General features: G+C 40.1%; 1 protein-coding gene across 3 annotated transcripts in view; it reads left to right on the top strand.

Moving 5' to 3' along the window:
* The window catches only part of HAPLN1 (hyaluronan and proteoglycan link protein 1), a 34161-nt gene that overhangs the window by 5066 nt on the left and 14284 nt on the right, over positions 1 to 14811 (top strand). For all 3 annotated transcript variants that reach the window (XM_033086504.1, XM_033086505.1, XM_033086506.1), the window contains exon 3: positions 6973 to 7344. In XM_033086504.1, the coding sequence (XP_032942395.1) occupies positions 6973 to 7344 (372 nt within the window). The remainder of the gene's footprint in view (positions 1 to 6972; positions 7345 to 14811) is intronic.

Genomic DNA, 14811 nt, shown 5'->3' with positions numbered 1-14811 from the left:
CTCTTCAGAAAAAGCCACAACCATAAATTAAATAATCTGGTGAGAGCAAAAATGGGATTGAATATCCACAATACCCACAAGAAAACAACATATTGCTCCCAGCTTTCCAAAGTAATTAGAAACTCAGATTTTTTTTTATTTTTTTCTTTTAATGCATACAAAAAAAAATATTTCTGCATGGAATGAACAGAAAACTTTTTAGTGGTGCTCAATTGAAACAAACAAACAAACAACAACGACAAAAAAACAAACAAACAAAACCCAAAAGAAACCAAACCAAACCAAAAAACAAAAAAGAAGAAAATATATATTAAAAAAAAGAAAGAAACACCCTAAGCACACACAGATAAGTTAAACCAATTAACCAATAACAAAAGTAGAGGAAATCTTTAACCAACTTATTCTCCAGTATAATGATTTCCACTTACACTTCTTTTCCTTCAAATCAAGTCAGCACCAACATTGAGCAAGAATCCAGTCAAATTTTTGGACCAGCCAAAAACACCATCAGAGATTAAATGCTCATCTCAACTCTTACACTAACTCTTATCTGCTCAAGATGATCTAGAATATCTTATTATCAATTATTCATGCTTTTCCACTTTACTTTTGACTTTTTTCCTTCTTCTCACCTTCCTGCATCTTTGCATTTTCCATGCACTGACATTTATTTCCATTTTCTTGCCTTGGTGTTTTCTGCTTTATGGCTGGGGGTGTTTTGGGTTTTTTTTTTCTTGCCTTTTTGTTTTGCCATTCAGGACAATTTCAGTGATGCCACAATGCATTTTGCTGTCTCTTGTTGCAGTTGAGCTGTTTCTTTGATTTCCACACAACCTGCTTTCCTCTTCAGATCCTGGCCTGTTGCAGCAGCAGGGGGACAGAAAAGTCAGACTGTCACTGAAGGGATAGGTGCCAGGATATTTGGGTTATGAAAAAAAAAAAAAAAAAAAAAAATCATTGGAGAAACACAAGGATTCACAAATTCAGATCATTAATTTTCCTCTGCTGGTTACATCAGTGGAATTCCACGTTTATAAATAGAATTTAGGGGTGGTTGAGGGGCTGGGAGGGCTCCTTTGTGGTTTCTGTGCAATATTTTGGTTTTGTCAAGCAGTCCTCATGCCACCCAGGAAGATTTACTTCTGTGAGGAAGGAGTGCAGAAATCAACTGCCTTGATTTCTGTTCTGTTCTGTGACACCTGATCTCCATGAAATTTATCTACACCCAAGCAAAACACACTTAGAAGTTATTTAAGGCAATAATTTAGGAGAGATGAAGTTTGTTATTTCCCTGATGGTTTTATGTGCTCCTAGGTCTCCTAGAAACATAAACCTGAGTTAATATGTCCTCTTTAACAATTCCCCACAATGTGTTACTCAGGTTGAGGAGATTAATTCAGCTGAAAAAATGTTTTATTTCAGCCTTGTAATGTCTTTGTTGCAAAGACAGATTTCTTCTCTGCCATATATAAACCAGGTATTTTTAGCTGTACTATTATTTGGAGGCTGAGGCTTCTAACTAAGATTTATCTGGCATTTCCCTTAGCAATTTTTTATCAGAATTTAAGAGGAATGTGCTGGAGCTGCTCTGTCCTGTCTGTTCCACAGGAGTTGGATCCTTGCCTTTTCTTTCTCATGACACAGCAAAACTGCAATATAAAAAGAAAAAAATAAAAAAGAACATCTTTTATCAGTCTTACAGGTGGCACTTAAAAGATTTCAGATTTTTTTCCCCCAAATCAGAGGTAAAAAGGCAATTAGCTAAAATACATGTATAAAAAATGTGCACAATGTGCAAAAATTGTGTGTAATTCTCCCTCATGTTTTTCCCCAGTATTTTTTGAGTGATACACCCAAGTATTAGTACATCAATCATGCACTTCTCTACATATTACAGCAAAATGGAAACACTGTTGGCACAGAAAACATTTAGGAATTTTAAGTAAACATTTTAGATTATAAAAAAAAAAAAAAAAAAAAATCTAAAAAAATTGAGGATAATATTTCAGCATCAGCTCAAGTCCCTGGTAACACTACAGGAAATCCAGAAACAACTCTATTTATTTAAAGCAGAATGGTACAGGATATTTTTAAGCTAGGAGCTTCTAAATAGCATGGAACATTTAGGGAATACAATAATTTACCTGACAAAACACTTCTGTGACATCACCCCCAGCTTAAAATTTTTTGTTATGTTTTTTTCTGTCTGCAAAAATGCACAACTTTTCCTCCACTTTTCAAGGCGCTCCCTGAAAATGCTGGAATAATCAATTTTTGTGGCCAGCTCAGCATAAGATTGTGGGTACTTCTGGTGGATATAAAGCAGATAAATCTGTTTGCCAAGGGCTGTGGTGTGACTCATCCTCTCTGCCCCACACTGAGTTCTTGGCCCTCCAAACCTGGCTTGCCATCATCATTCTGTGTGCAGAACCCAGTTAAGGGAGAAAAATTTATTAAAAAAAAAGGAAAACAGAAAAAAACCTGTCAGCAAAAGTATAATTAAAGAACACAAGCGCACACACACACAGAAAAAAAAAAAAAAGAGGGGGAAGAAAAACAAAACAAAATGAAAAAGAAAACAAACAAACAAACAAAAAAGAACAAAAAACCAAGAAAAAAAACCCAAAAAAAACCCCAAAAAAATACCAAAAAACCCAAACCAAACCAAGCCAAACAAAACAAAACAAAACAAAACAAAACAAATATAAAAACCAAAAAATAACAAAAACCCCAAACAAACAAAAAAGCCCCAACCAAACAAAACCACAAAAAAAACCCACACACTAATAATAATAATAATAATAGTAATAATAATAATAATAATAACAATAATAATAGTAATAATAATAAATTAAATTAAAACAAGCCCCCAAAAAACACAGCACAACCCAACAACTAAAAAGACAAACAAACTTTAAAACATGCCCAGCAGTAAAATTTGGACCTAAAGGAGGAGAAGGAGGACAGAAATGGTGCCCAGCCTGTGCCTTATCAAAATATCATTTCTCCACTGAGAAACAGCCCAAAAAACAACTGGACCCATTCTTTTCCTTCTTGCAGTAAACTTTTGGATATTCCTGGCCATTTGGATACAAAATGAATTTTATTTAGAAGGATTAGCCTGTCAGAGGGGAGCAGAGAGCCAGCACCCTTCAAATCAGTGTTTCCTCCATCTCCCATCACTGTTTCACCACAGATCAGTGCTTGTTTCACTGAGACAACCCAGGAAGGAGAATGCATTGCTCATTTGAGCTGGCTTTCACAACAGTAAAACCAGACACAATTATGCATTTTAAATCAAGGCTTTCTGTTTTGCTCTGTGTTTAGCTTCTTGTGGGTTTGGTGTTTTTTTTAGTTTTTTTTTTTTAATTCATCAGCTCCAGGAAGAGTAAGACCATTAATTTTACCACACTTCCAAAAACGTGCAGTTCAGGTAGATTTGGCCCTGGCTCTCACTGGCTGCTGGATAATGAAGACCTCCAGGCCTCTTGCCAAACCCCTGCCATGTCATTTTTAATCCCAAGTCCCTGCTGCCTTCCTGTTTTCGAGCTCAAACTGTGCCTCATTCCCCTGCCTGACATCTGCTTTTCCTCGAAAGCCAGAGATCCTCCTTCCTCTCCCAGACCTAGGAGAAGCAGAGCAGCAATGTACAGTCATTTCACAATTACAAGCCGCACCATTTTGACTAAAATTTTGGTCTGAACCCAAAGTGCGGCTTATAATCAGGTGTGGCTTATATATGGACAAAGAACGAAAAGTTGCTGTTTTAGTTTGGAGGACAGGTGTCTGCTGAGAAAGGCAGGAGCTTCTCTTTGAAATGGAGAATGTAAACCCCCTCCCTCCATATTATTAGAATTTTGAAATCAAGGGGCTTTCAGGCAAAGATATGGGAATTAGGAATAACAGTTCTTTACTAGGGAAATTAAAATAGAAATACAGCACTGCAAAGAACAAACCCCAAACCCTGACACAGTCAGAGTACAACCTGACACCCGTCAGGCAGGGTGTTGGCAGCAGTCCCATCCCATGGTGGCTGCATCCTCCTGCAGTGACAGATGTGGCTCAGCTGGAGCAGTGCTCCTGTACAAGGTGCAGTTTCCCTCCGGAGCTCCAGTGGGGATGTGGAGAAATCCGGTTTTCCTCTGGAGTCCAGTGGAGAAAGGGGCTCCCTTAGTGTCCCAAAACCTCTGTTTTTATCTTGGTAAGAAATGTTGGGCTCTTCCCCCTGGCTGGAGCAACTCCCAATGGGATGCAGTAATTTTATCAGTGCCACAGTGGGACTCAATGGCCATGAGCAGAAAATGACTGGCTGGAGGAAGGATGGGTTGTGAAAAGATAAAGAACACTGCCCTGCCTGGTTTCAATGGATGGCCCATTAGCAGAATATCTCCCAGAGAGATCAGGATCACTGCCCCCACCCTGAACAGATGGTGATAGAACAGACACCTTTGATCACACTCTGTATTGTAACGTGCGGCTTATAATCAGATGTGGTTTATAATAATGAAATTACTGCAATTTTCTGCTTGCTGTGTTTCCAGTGAGAAGGGCACATCATCCCTTTTTCTGTAAAAAAACCAAAGCTGGCTTTTACCAAACTTAGGGATACAGGCACATTTTAAGTGTCACATCTCCCTTAGAGCATCCATGGGCAAAGGAGATATTCCAGAATGAGAAAAACCCTGTTTTTTTATTCCAGATTGCCATCCCCTCTGCTCTTTACAACTCCTGAGACTCAGGTGATGGCTCAGAGGGCCAGGGGAGGTGGGACATCCCCAAATTAGGATGCTGGAGTCAGAGGTGACAGTGCTCTGGGCAAGCCTCCAGGCTTTGCTGGCACAGGCAGAGTTGTTAGAAAGAGTGAGCATTAAGAGCCTGAGTCAGAGCCTCCCTCTGCTAATATTTATTAACTTGGCTATTTCAGTATTAAAAACCCAGCATAGCTGAGCTCTGACTCAGATTTCTTGGTAATTACCACCCCAAAGCACAACATTTCTCCTCCCGAGGTGGACAGAGGACTGTGGAGCGTCTTTGTCCCCAAAGGAAACAGGAAAAATTTGCAGACAAGCTGTGCTGGCTGCCTTCACTTTCTTCCCCCTCCTGTGGAAACTGCTGGTAAGGCTTTCCATGGTGCCTTGCCTCAGATCACCTCTCTCCTTGGATGCTCTCCTTGGAGAGAAGATGGATTGTTGGAGCATCCCTGAGCCTCTGGAAAGGAGGGCAGTGAAAAAGGACATCATCTAGAAGGGGTTGTGGGTGACCTGCTCTTTGTTTTTTCACCTGGCAGGAAGCTCTCTCACCTTTGCAGCTCTCAAATCTCGTTCTTGAGGAAGCTGGAGCCAGCAGTGCCCTGCACACAGCACCTCCCAGCAAAGAGCTGGGCATTTGGGATCGCTGCTTTCCTCAGGCAGATGCACATTTTCACTCACCAAGTTTGTCTTTGCAATCACCACCCTCAGCTGTGTCTGCAGAAACACAAAATGCTGCATCCCCTGGGGTGCAGCTTGGTGCAGCAGTGGACAGAGAGGGAAATCCAGCTGAGGCTGCAGCTCAGGTAGATTTTTCATTTAACCACAGACCTGTCACCAGCACTCAGAAGCCTGGGACTGTCTGGAGATATTTATGATCCAAAAATTCTCTCTGCTTGATGACATTTTTTCCATCAGAAACCAACCCAGATTCACCCCCAGCAGCAGAAAATTGCTGCCAGCCTTCACATGGCCATCCTCTCAGCAACCTCTGTTTTTTTGGGGATGCTGGATTTGGCTTCTGCTGGATTTGGGGAGAGTCAGTCTGAGCCTCAGGGTGGGGAAATCACATTTCTAGGCAGCCACAGCAACTTGCTGAACAAGCACAGGGGATTGCAGGGTGTTTCTTCACAGCCTGTGAATGCAGAGTGAGCTTGGTGGTGCTCTCCCAGACAGCTGGTGATTTTTTGGGGGAGTTTTGGTCACTGTGGTCCAGGACAGCAAACCCAACAGGAGAGCTGGGCTTGCTCAATCAGTTTTGTAAACTTTGCATGAGGAGTGAGGCAAGAGACACAGAAAGGAGGGGAAATTCTCACTTTTGGGTATGTCTGCTGAATTCAGATTTCATTTTCCAGGGTTTTCCCAAGGCAGTACAGCCTGTAAAAGCCCCAGGACTGGAAGTGAGCACCTGCCCCAGCTGGCTGTCCTAAGCAAAAATTATTTTACAGGGCAACATTTGCTGTGGTGACCTACTAGAGGGTAGGAAAGCAGGAAACCTAGGGTAAGGAGGAAAGGAGGCAGACAGCCACATTCAGGTTTGCATGAAAAGTGAGATCAAAATATAAAAGATAAAATAGTGACAAGGTTTTAGACAGCAGAGGACCAGATTTTATATTTGAAGATCAAATGGATTTCCTTATTCTGGTCAGAAGAGGAACTTATACTCAGAAGTTACAATAAAATAAAAATACAAATGCCTAAAATGTCTGTTTTTGAATTTTGCTGGCACTTTTCCTGTTAGAATAAATAATGCTGTTTCATACATTAATGTTTTTTCTGCTTTGTGAGTAGGATTCTCTGCCTCCCAGACTGCAGCCTGAATAAGCCAAATCCCTCCAGAAAAATCGAATTATGAAATAAAAAATAAAGCATTGACAGACAACTCCTGAACAAGGAAAATATGGGATGTGCTTTGGGGCCTTTTATGCATGATGATATTCATAAATCAGCAGTGAAACTCTGTAAATCTATTTACACCACTTTTTCATGAATGGTCTCTGCCTGTGTGAGGGGCACTGAGATGCTTTCAGTTGAGCAAATAATTATTTATAACTGGTTTATAAACTGTATTATAGCACAAAATGAGGGGAACCTGAAGACTTTGTTAAGGCGTTGACCACATCCATTTTGTAAAGTGCATTCACGAACGCACAAAGAATTTGCAAACAAATTCTTGGGGAGGTGGAGTTTTATTTTTCACTTTTTTCCACCTTAAATCCTACAGAAAACGGGCCCCGTCTCCTCGTGGTAGCAGAGCAAGCAAAAATCTTCTCCCACCGCGGTGGCAACGTGACGCTGCCATGCAAATTCTACCATGAGCACACGTCCGCCGCCGGCTCAGGAACCCACAAAATCCGCGTCAAGTGGACCAAACTCACCTACGATTACCTCAAGGAAGTGGACGTGTTCGTGGCCATGGGGCACCACAGGAAGAGCTACGGGAGCTACCAGGGTAGGGTGTCCCTGCGGGAGAGCAGCGAGAACGACGCCTCGCTCGTCATCACCAACATCAAGCTGGAGGACTACGGCCGGTACAAGTGCGAGGTGATCGAGGGGCTGGAGGATGACACGGCGGTGGTGACTCTCAATCTGGAAGGTAGGTGACACCTGAGCCACCCTTTGAGTCGAGTTGGTGTGGTGTTAGGGAATTCCTGCTTTTTTTTTGGTTTTTTTTCCCCTCCTGGTACTGCTGGTGTTGTGTTATCAGATGTCGCATTATCGCTGGCGGTGCGTTATCGGCGATAACGCATTATCAGTGATTTTGTGTTATCAGTGATTACAGCAAGCTGAGGAGGCAGAATTCGTTGTGCTCTGGGGAATCTTGGCCTGGCAGACCATGACAACAACCCTAAATTAGAAGAATATTACACTATAACTCATACTATAACTTACGTTATGCTATAGTAGTTATACTATAACTTATGAGTATCCAAATTCCAGCCAGACCTGGTGTGAGAGGAGCCAAGAAAGGATGAATATCAAGAGTTCCAGATGTTTTTAATTTGCTCCTGTCATTCTGCAGAAGCCACTGCATCTTTTCACCTAGGTGAAATTATGTCAGATTCCCACTCCTCAGCAGTGATTTTACGAAACTTGGGGATGTTTTAGATTATCAGGCAAACACAAATCTTATTTTAGAAGATGAAAAATGTTACGGTAGTTATCCAGAGACAGTTGGTTTGCATTTTTCCAGCCTTATAATTAGACAAATTAGTTCTTTATATTGCCTGCCAGGACAACTCCTACAGTTTCTTCAGCAGTAGTAATGTGAAAACAGTAGAGTGAAAAAGTAATGAAACAGATTTAAAAAAGACAAAATTTCAGCTTTCCACACTTGTTATTCAATTCAGATAAATTTCATGAGTTTCAATGCATGTAAAACAGTGTTTGGCCCTTTCTTTTTTTTTTTTTCTCAAAGCACTGCATTGAGCACAGAGGTAAATGAAAAATTTCATGAAGACATGTCACATACTCTTACACTTACCACCAAGTGTATGCCAGAGGAAGTCTGAGAGAGGGAGAGGAAAAATGAAAAACAAAAGAAGAAAAGAGGAAAAAGTGTTGAAAGGGGGGAGGAAAAAGAACAAGAGAAAAAAAGGAAAGGGGAAAGTGGAGAAAGAGGAGAAGGAGAAAGAGAAGGAGAAGGAGAAGGAGAAGGAGAAGGAGAAGGAGAAGGAGAAGGAGAAGGAGAAGGAGAAGGAGAAGGAGAAGGAGAAGGAGAAGGAGAAGGAGAAGGAGAAGGAGAAGGAGAAGGAGAAGGAGAGGGAAAAGGAAAAGGAAGAAAAGGAAAAGGAAAAGGAAAAGGAAAAGGAAAAGGAAAAGGAAAAGGAAAAGGAAAAGGAAAAGGAAAAGGAAAAGGAAAAGGAAAAGGAAAAGGAAAAGGAAAAGGAAAAGGAAAAGGAAAAGGAAAAGGATACAGTTTCCCTGCACAATAAGAATGTCTGAGTGGATCTTGGAACCCAATAGACATAATGGGCTTAATTTACTCCTTTACATCCATTCTTCTATTCCTGGCTGGAGGCCACAGGAACTTCCCATTTTGGATTGCAGAAAAACCCTGCCCAGTTTCCATGCCAGCAGGGTAGTGCTTTTAGGTTGTTCCACCCCACATAATTCATCTTTAACAAGAATGTACCCTGTTCTTTTCAAACTTACAAGATAAAGAAAAACAGACATTTGCATGTTTAGCTTAAGTTCTCTAAAGCAGTGAATACAGAAATGAGCTGGAGGAAAAACCCCTTTATTATTTTCTGCTGTGTTCTTCCTCCTCCCCACTGGGGCAGGTTCTGCAGGGGCTGCTCAGCCCCCTAAAAGAAAACAATTCCTCTTGGCAGGCTCAGCTTTACCTGAGTGAAACAAAGCTCTCCTCACCTGCCCAGGTTCTTGCTTCCTCTGCATTCATTATTTTTCTGCTGTTAAAAGCAAAGGAATTGTGCTGTGAATGCTTCCTGCTGTGCCTGGGAAGGGGAGATTCTGATGGACCTGGAAGCAGAGGAATTTTCCCTGAAGCTTGGTACAAATGTCTGTGCAATGCAGAAGTCCTTACCTTTTAATCCAATTCATTATTGGATTAAAACTGCAGTGAGAAAGCAAAAAGGAATCATTTCTTTACCGCATGCAACAACACAAGGGGGATTTTTTTTGAAAAGGGAGATTTTCTGACTTTTTTACTCTTAATGTTTGCAATATATGCACCAGCCTTGGATGCAAGCTCAGGGTCCCTCCTCCAAAGTAAGGAAATTCATAAGTAGAGCAGGAATCATATTTCTCCAACCAAGTATGTTCCAATCTGTGCTCAGATGGAAGTTTATGTATTTTAACCAGTGTCTGGCTAACATCAGGAACAATGTTTTTTCCAGTGATTTTTGTCACACGTGGGTCAGGTGTAAGGCTGTTCATTTCTGACATTGTGGAGTGGTGTTTCTTAATCTGGCAGGAACATTTTCTTTGCAAAACCTCATGGTAAAATATAACTTTTCAAGTAAGATAAGAGTGGTGAGAGTGTTGGTATCAGCCCTGCTATTTGAACAAAGTAGAACAAATCAGAGGGAAAAAAAGAAAAACCAAAATATTTAGACAAAAAAATAAAATATAGCAAATTCTAATATAAAAATCTACAGTCTGGTGCAAATAATCAGGCTAAATCTCTCAGTGGGAACGATTTGCATCAGTAGCCTGGTGTCCTGAGGTGGTGGCCTTAAGGATGCTCATTGACAGCAGGACAAAGCCATTTGCACCCAGGAATGCCCAAGAGCAGTGCAAAGCAGCTGATGTGTGAGCTCCCTGTAAAACCCAAGGCTGTGCATATCAAAATTGTTGACCTCCACCTCAAAGCACCTTTTTTCCTTCTCCCACTGTGATAGCATTTTATTCTTGCTGGCCTTAAAGGCCTCCTGGGATTGTTATTAAATAAACCATTCATGATAACTGGGTACTTTCAGCTTTGGAAAAAACCACTGAAATCAGATTCAGTCTGAATTTGTTACATACCTGGCATTTTTGTGAGGTGTGTTCTTCATTTTATTCAAGTCAGAACCACAACTTTTTTTTTTTCCCTAGACCAGAGCATCATCTAAAGCTCAGAACTGGAGTTCACAGCAGTTTTCCACAACCACCAGCTTTAGGAAAGAAAACTGGGACAGTGGGACAGTGCTAAACAGCCAAAGGCAGGGTTTTACTCTGTTAGAATTATTTTTTCATAGTTTTGCTCTTCAAAGGGAGGTCAAAGTTGAACATAATGAGTTTGCAATACATGCTGTAAAATAATTACCTTTTACATCCAACACTACTGGGAATTTGAAGAACTGGATAAAATTATTAAAAGCCTCTATAGAAAGCAGTTTCTAGATAGAAAATAACTCTTTGTGGCTCCCCAAAAACCAGAAACCACCAGCATTCCTGTTCTTGCTTTGAGGTATGTTGGCCTTTAGGTCCAAGAAAAAAAAAATTAAAAAATAAAAAAAACAGGCATCCTTTTTAAAACCAGACTCTTCAGTTCAAAATAGCTCAAACAGATCCATAGGCTTCATATAAACAATTTTTTCCAAATTGTCTAAACAATCATTTTTTAATCTGTTCATTTGGTCCTCAGCTGCATGTAAGCAATGGGGAATTCAACAGGAAATCAACTCCATGCTCTCAAGAGCAGGAAAAATCAAATTCAGCCTAATAATGTCATATTTGTTTCCTCTATTACATCCATGCACACATCAGAAAAGTAAATATTTATAATACTCTCTGCGTGATAATCTGTTCTACTCTCTGATGAAAAACTGATTTTATAGGACACAGTTTTTTGTGGGTTCCTAGAACAAGAACCAAATCTGTCTGAAACTGATGACCCAAAAGGAAAGTGTTAAAAATTCAGGAGTAATTAAGCTAAAAAGAGCAGAGAAATGCAAAGGTTCCCTCCTTTACTGTTGCCCCATGTTTACACTGGCTGCAAGAAAACTTACTTTTCAGTTTTGGCTAAAACTCAAGAAAGCCTATTTCTTTACTCTGGCTATAAAAAGACCTCTTTTTTTCTTTTTTTTTTTTTTTTTTCCCATATGGATCAACAGAAATTTCTGTTGTTCTGTTTCCACGTGTCAATACAATTGAAACTGCTAATTGTGCGTGCTGCTGGCTTAATTAACACCCATAAATCACTACAGGAGCTGAGCTTTCTGAGGTTGTTTCCTCACCTTGATGTCTTGGGTAAATGCTACAGCTCCTTGCACTGACAGTGCGTGTGAAGTGACACTTGCACTGAATTTTAGGGGTTACCTACAAACAAGACAAAAAACACAGCAAGTGGAGAAGAGCTGGAATGAGAAATCCACAGAAATATGATGTTCCTGTGGGGAGGGTACATGATGCATCCAGTCCTCACGTTCTAATTTGGTAGAAATCCCAATTTCCATTACAGGATTTTCATTTTCTGAGCTGCAGTTGCTTGGTCACAGGTGCATTCATCCCCTCATCTCTCACTGACTGATCCATTCTCTGCTGAGATGATGTGTCTCAGGTTATTCCTGTCTCTTTTTGGGGCAAGGAGGTCCTTCCCTGGGGGCAGAGCCTATTCCAGAGAAAACCATGGGTTTGGGAGAGCAGCCACACCACGATTCCTTGTAATGGAAATTAATATCCCCACCCAGGCTCCACATTCTTCAGGGGAGGGAATGGAATCACCAAGGTCAGGCTAAGGCTCCTCAGCTCTTCCTTCCCCCAAAGTAACCACATTTTAACCTTCTGAGGCTGGAAGGTTTTTTGCCTCCCTCCCTTTTTTCAAGCTGGATTTGTTAACTTTTGGGAGCGGGTGTTTTGTCTAGTGGCAGAGCATGGGGTTGGAGTCTGAAATTGAGGCTCAGCCTGGGTTTTGGGAACAGCAAGGAGCCTCAGGACAGCTTTTGTCCATTCAGGAACAGATGGGATGGATTATGCTTTGATGGGTTTGTAAGGTCCATGACTGAGGAAGACGCCCTGAGATTAACTAAAGCTCAGCACTGCTAAAGTGTAAGAAAAAGGGGAGATGAACATTGAGCTCTCACTATGAATTTCAGTGAGGTTTGATAGGGAAATTGAGAAAAAAAAAATTATCAAAATTGCAAGGTAATGCAAAGCTGCACAAAGCACATACCCAGTGCATTTTCCTCAGCAAAATCACCCCTGGCCACCCCCAGCTGCAGGGTGAAATTAATGCTAATCATTTGCAGGCTTGTACTGCAGATGAACTCCAAAAAAAAAAAAAAATCAGCTTCTATGCAGTCTGCTCCAGTGTAGCCCAAAGCTAATATTACAGTTTAGTGAATATTTATGCTGTAAAAACATTATGTCCCAAACTGTCAAACTCAGATTTGTAACACATTTATGTACACAACCAGCCCCTTTTGAAAAGTGATTTTGGAAACCTTCAGGAATCAAATCTGTTTAAGTAGTTATCAATTAGTTGTTGCTTGGTTTTTTTGGTTTTTTTTAATGTATATGCAAATCAAACACATGTAGTGGAAAAGGAGTCTGTTGTCTGGGGAAATGTAATTCTGAAGAAAAAAAAATTAAAAATAAGCCTTAGATTTCAAATAAAGTAAACAGGTTTGGATTCCTATTGCGTTTTTATGGTACCCAGTGATATTTCTATCCATTAGCAATGACAAAGAACTTATTTTTTTTCTAACAAAGATATGATGAAGGAAAAACAGACATCCAGAAAAATAGGAAAGGCTTGTTCATGAAGTTAAATTTAACATAACTTGTGTTACATTACATTCATACACTGCAGTTCAGCACATCACATAACAGAAAAGACCTTTAACAAAGAATTTACAAAAGGAAAGAACTGAAGCAGACTCTCCAGCTAATTGATGAAGGAGAGCAGAATATTGTTTATCATTACCCTGCCAAGTTTACATTTGCATGCTTTATTTTCTTGGACCAAGTCACTGAGATTTAGTAATAGCAAAGATTTTGTTTAACAGAAATAATACTGGGATGACAGAAGGGTGAGGGAGAGGAGAGGAAGCAAGGGGACTTCAGGAAACTGGTGAAATTGATACAGAAATGGGTTAGAAGGTTCTGAAAGAGGAGTGGATTCAAGGTGACTGCCTTGCTTTACCACTGAGTAATTTCTCTATCTGTGCTGCACTGCCCTGAGGAAAATGAAATTGTTATAGGCAACAGCAGGAAAAAATGTAAAAAGAAAGGTGGATATTTATCCCAGTGCAAAGTTTTTTGGCTCGTGTGTTATCTTCAGTCCCCCTGGGTCCTGCAGCACTTATTTCTGCAGAGATGTCTGAGGATAAACATTCTGAGCTGGATCCTCTCTAATACCATTTTATTTCAGCTGATTATGAGGCTGGGCTAAAGCCAGCTGTAAAAGTTAGGTCTGGGTTAAGTTTATAAGCCCTGCCAAAGATTAGGGTGGTCTGATCCAAACTTTTGTTTCCAGCCTCTCTTTTCTCTTTTATCAAACCCACATGGGGCAGGGATTCTGCTTTCTGAGAGTCTTTCGTGCTCCAAGGAGCAACGTTTTACTTCTGATCTTTTCCATAAAACGAGTAGAAGAAGAAAAAGAAAAAAATCTGTCTGCTAAGGGCAGTGACTGTGATTAAATGTCACTTTTGAGACCATTCTGGAGGTTCCCATGTTTCCCAGCCCCTCTTGGATGTCCTCTGATGTGAGGCAGTGATGGGCTTGGGGACAAGCTGTGTCCTTATTATTCCCCTTATTTTTTTCCTGGAGTTGGTATTAAATGTGTGAAATGGTATTTCTTATTTGGATTCTGATGTTTTAGTTTTTATCTATATTACATTCTCACAAACCTGAGTTCTACAGCACTTCAAGCTAACAAACTAAAAAATTGAGTTATATCTTTCTCTCTTCAAGGCTATTTAAGGGTGAACTGTTCAATTAAGAAATGGCACCAAAATTATTTTTACTTTTAACCCAATAACTAACCACCTGTGGCTCGCAATGAGGACTTTTTTACCCAATTAAACAATATTATTTAGACCCATGAAGAAGGTGAAGAAGAAGGACAAACCTCCATCCTAAATCTTCTGTCTTGTTTTAAATTTATTACTACATTTTAAAACTTCAAACTCTAGGTTTTCCACCACGTGATATTACAAACAAAAAAAAAGAAAACCACAAAAAAATAAAATTAAACAAAAAGCAACTATCTTGAACCTCTCAGGAAATCTTGGCAAGGGCTCAGGCAAAGAACACAGTGCTCTTTTATGTCAATCAAAACATTTCATCTTAATGTCTATGCGTAGAAAGAAATAATTAATAGAAATTCAGCGATTCATTCAACAATTTCTTCTTTCTAAATAACTGCCAGGAGCTCCCCTGCTCCCATTCCACACAAAAAAAAAAAAAAACCACCAAACCAACCAACAAAAACATTTTTTAAAAAATTACCCAAACAAGCATATTAAAATAAGCAAGCAAAATAACCCCAAACAAACAAATTCAAAAAGTAGAGCTATGCTGGGTCTCCATTGACTCTTTTTAAAATGAGAGATTGACCTTACAATGGAAAAATTGTCATTTTCTATGGAAAAGTGCAAAATTCCAGCTGGCTCTG

Source organism: Catharus ustulatus, assembly GCF_009819885.2.
Source record: "Catharus ustulatus isolate bCatUst1 chromosome Z unlocalized genomic scaffold, bCatUst1.pri.v2 scaffold_26_arrow_ctg1, whole genome shotgun sequence".
NCBI lineage: Eukaryota > Metazoa > Chordata > Aves > Passeriformes > Turdidae > Catharus > Catharus ustulatus.
Note: the sequence above shows the minus strand (reverse complement) of the source record. Positions and strands in the feature narration are given on the sequence as shown.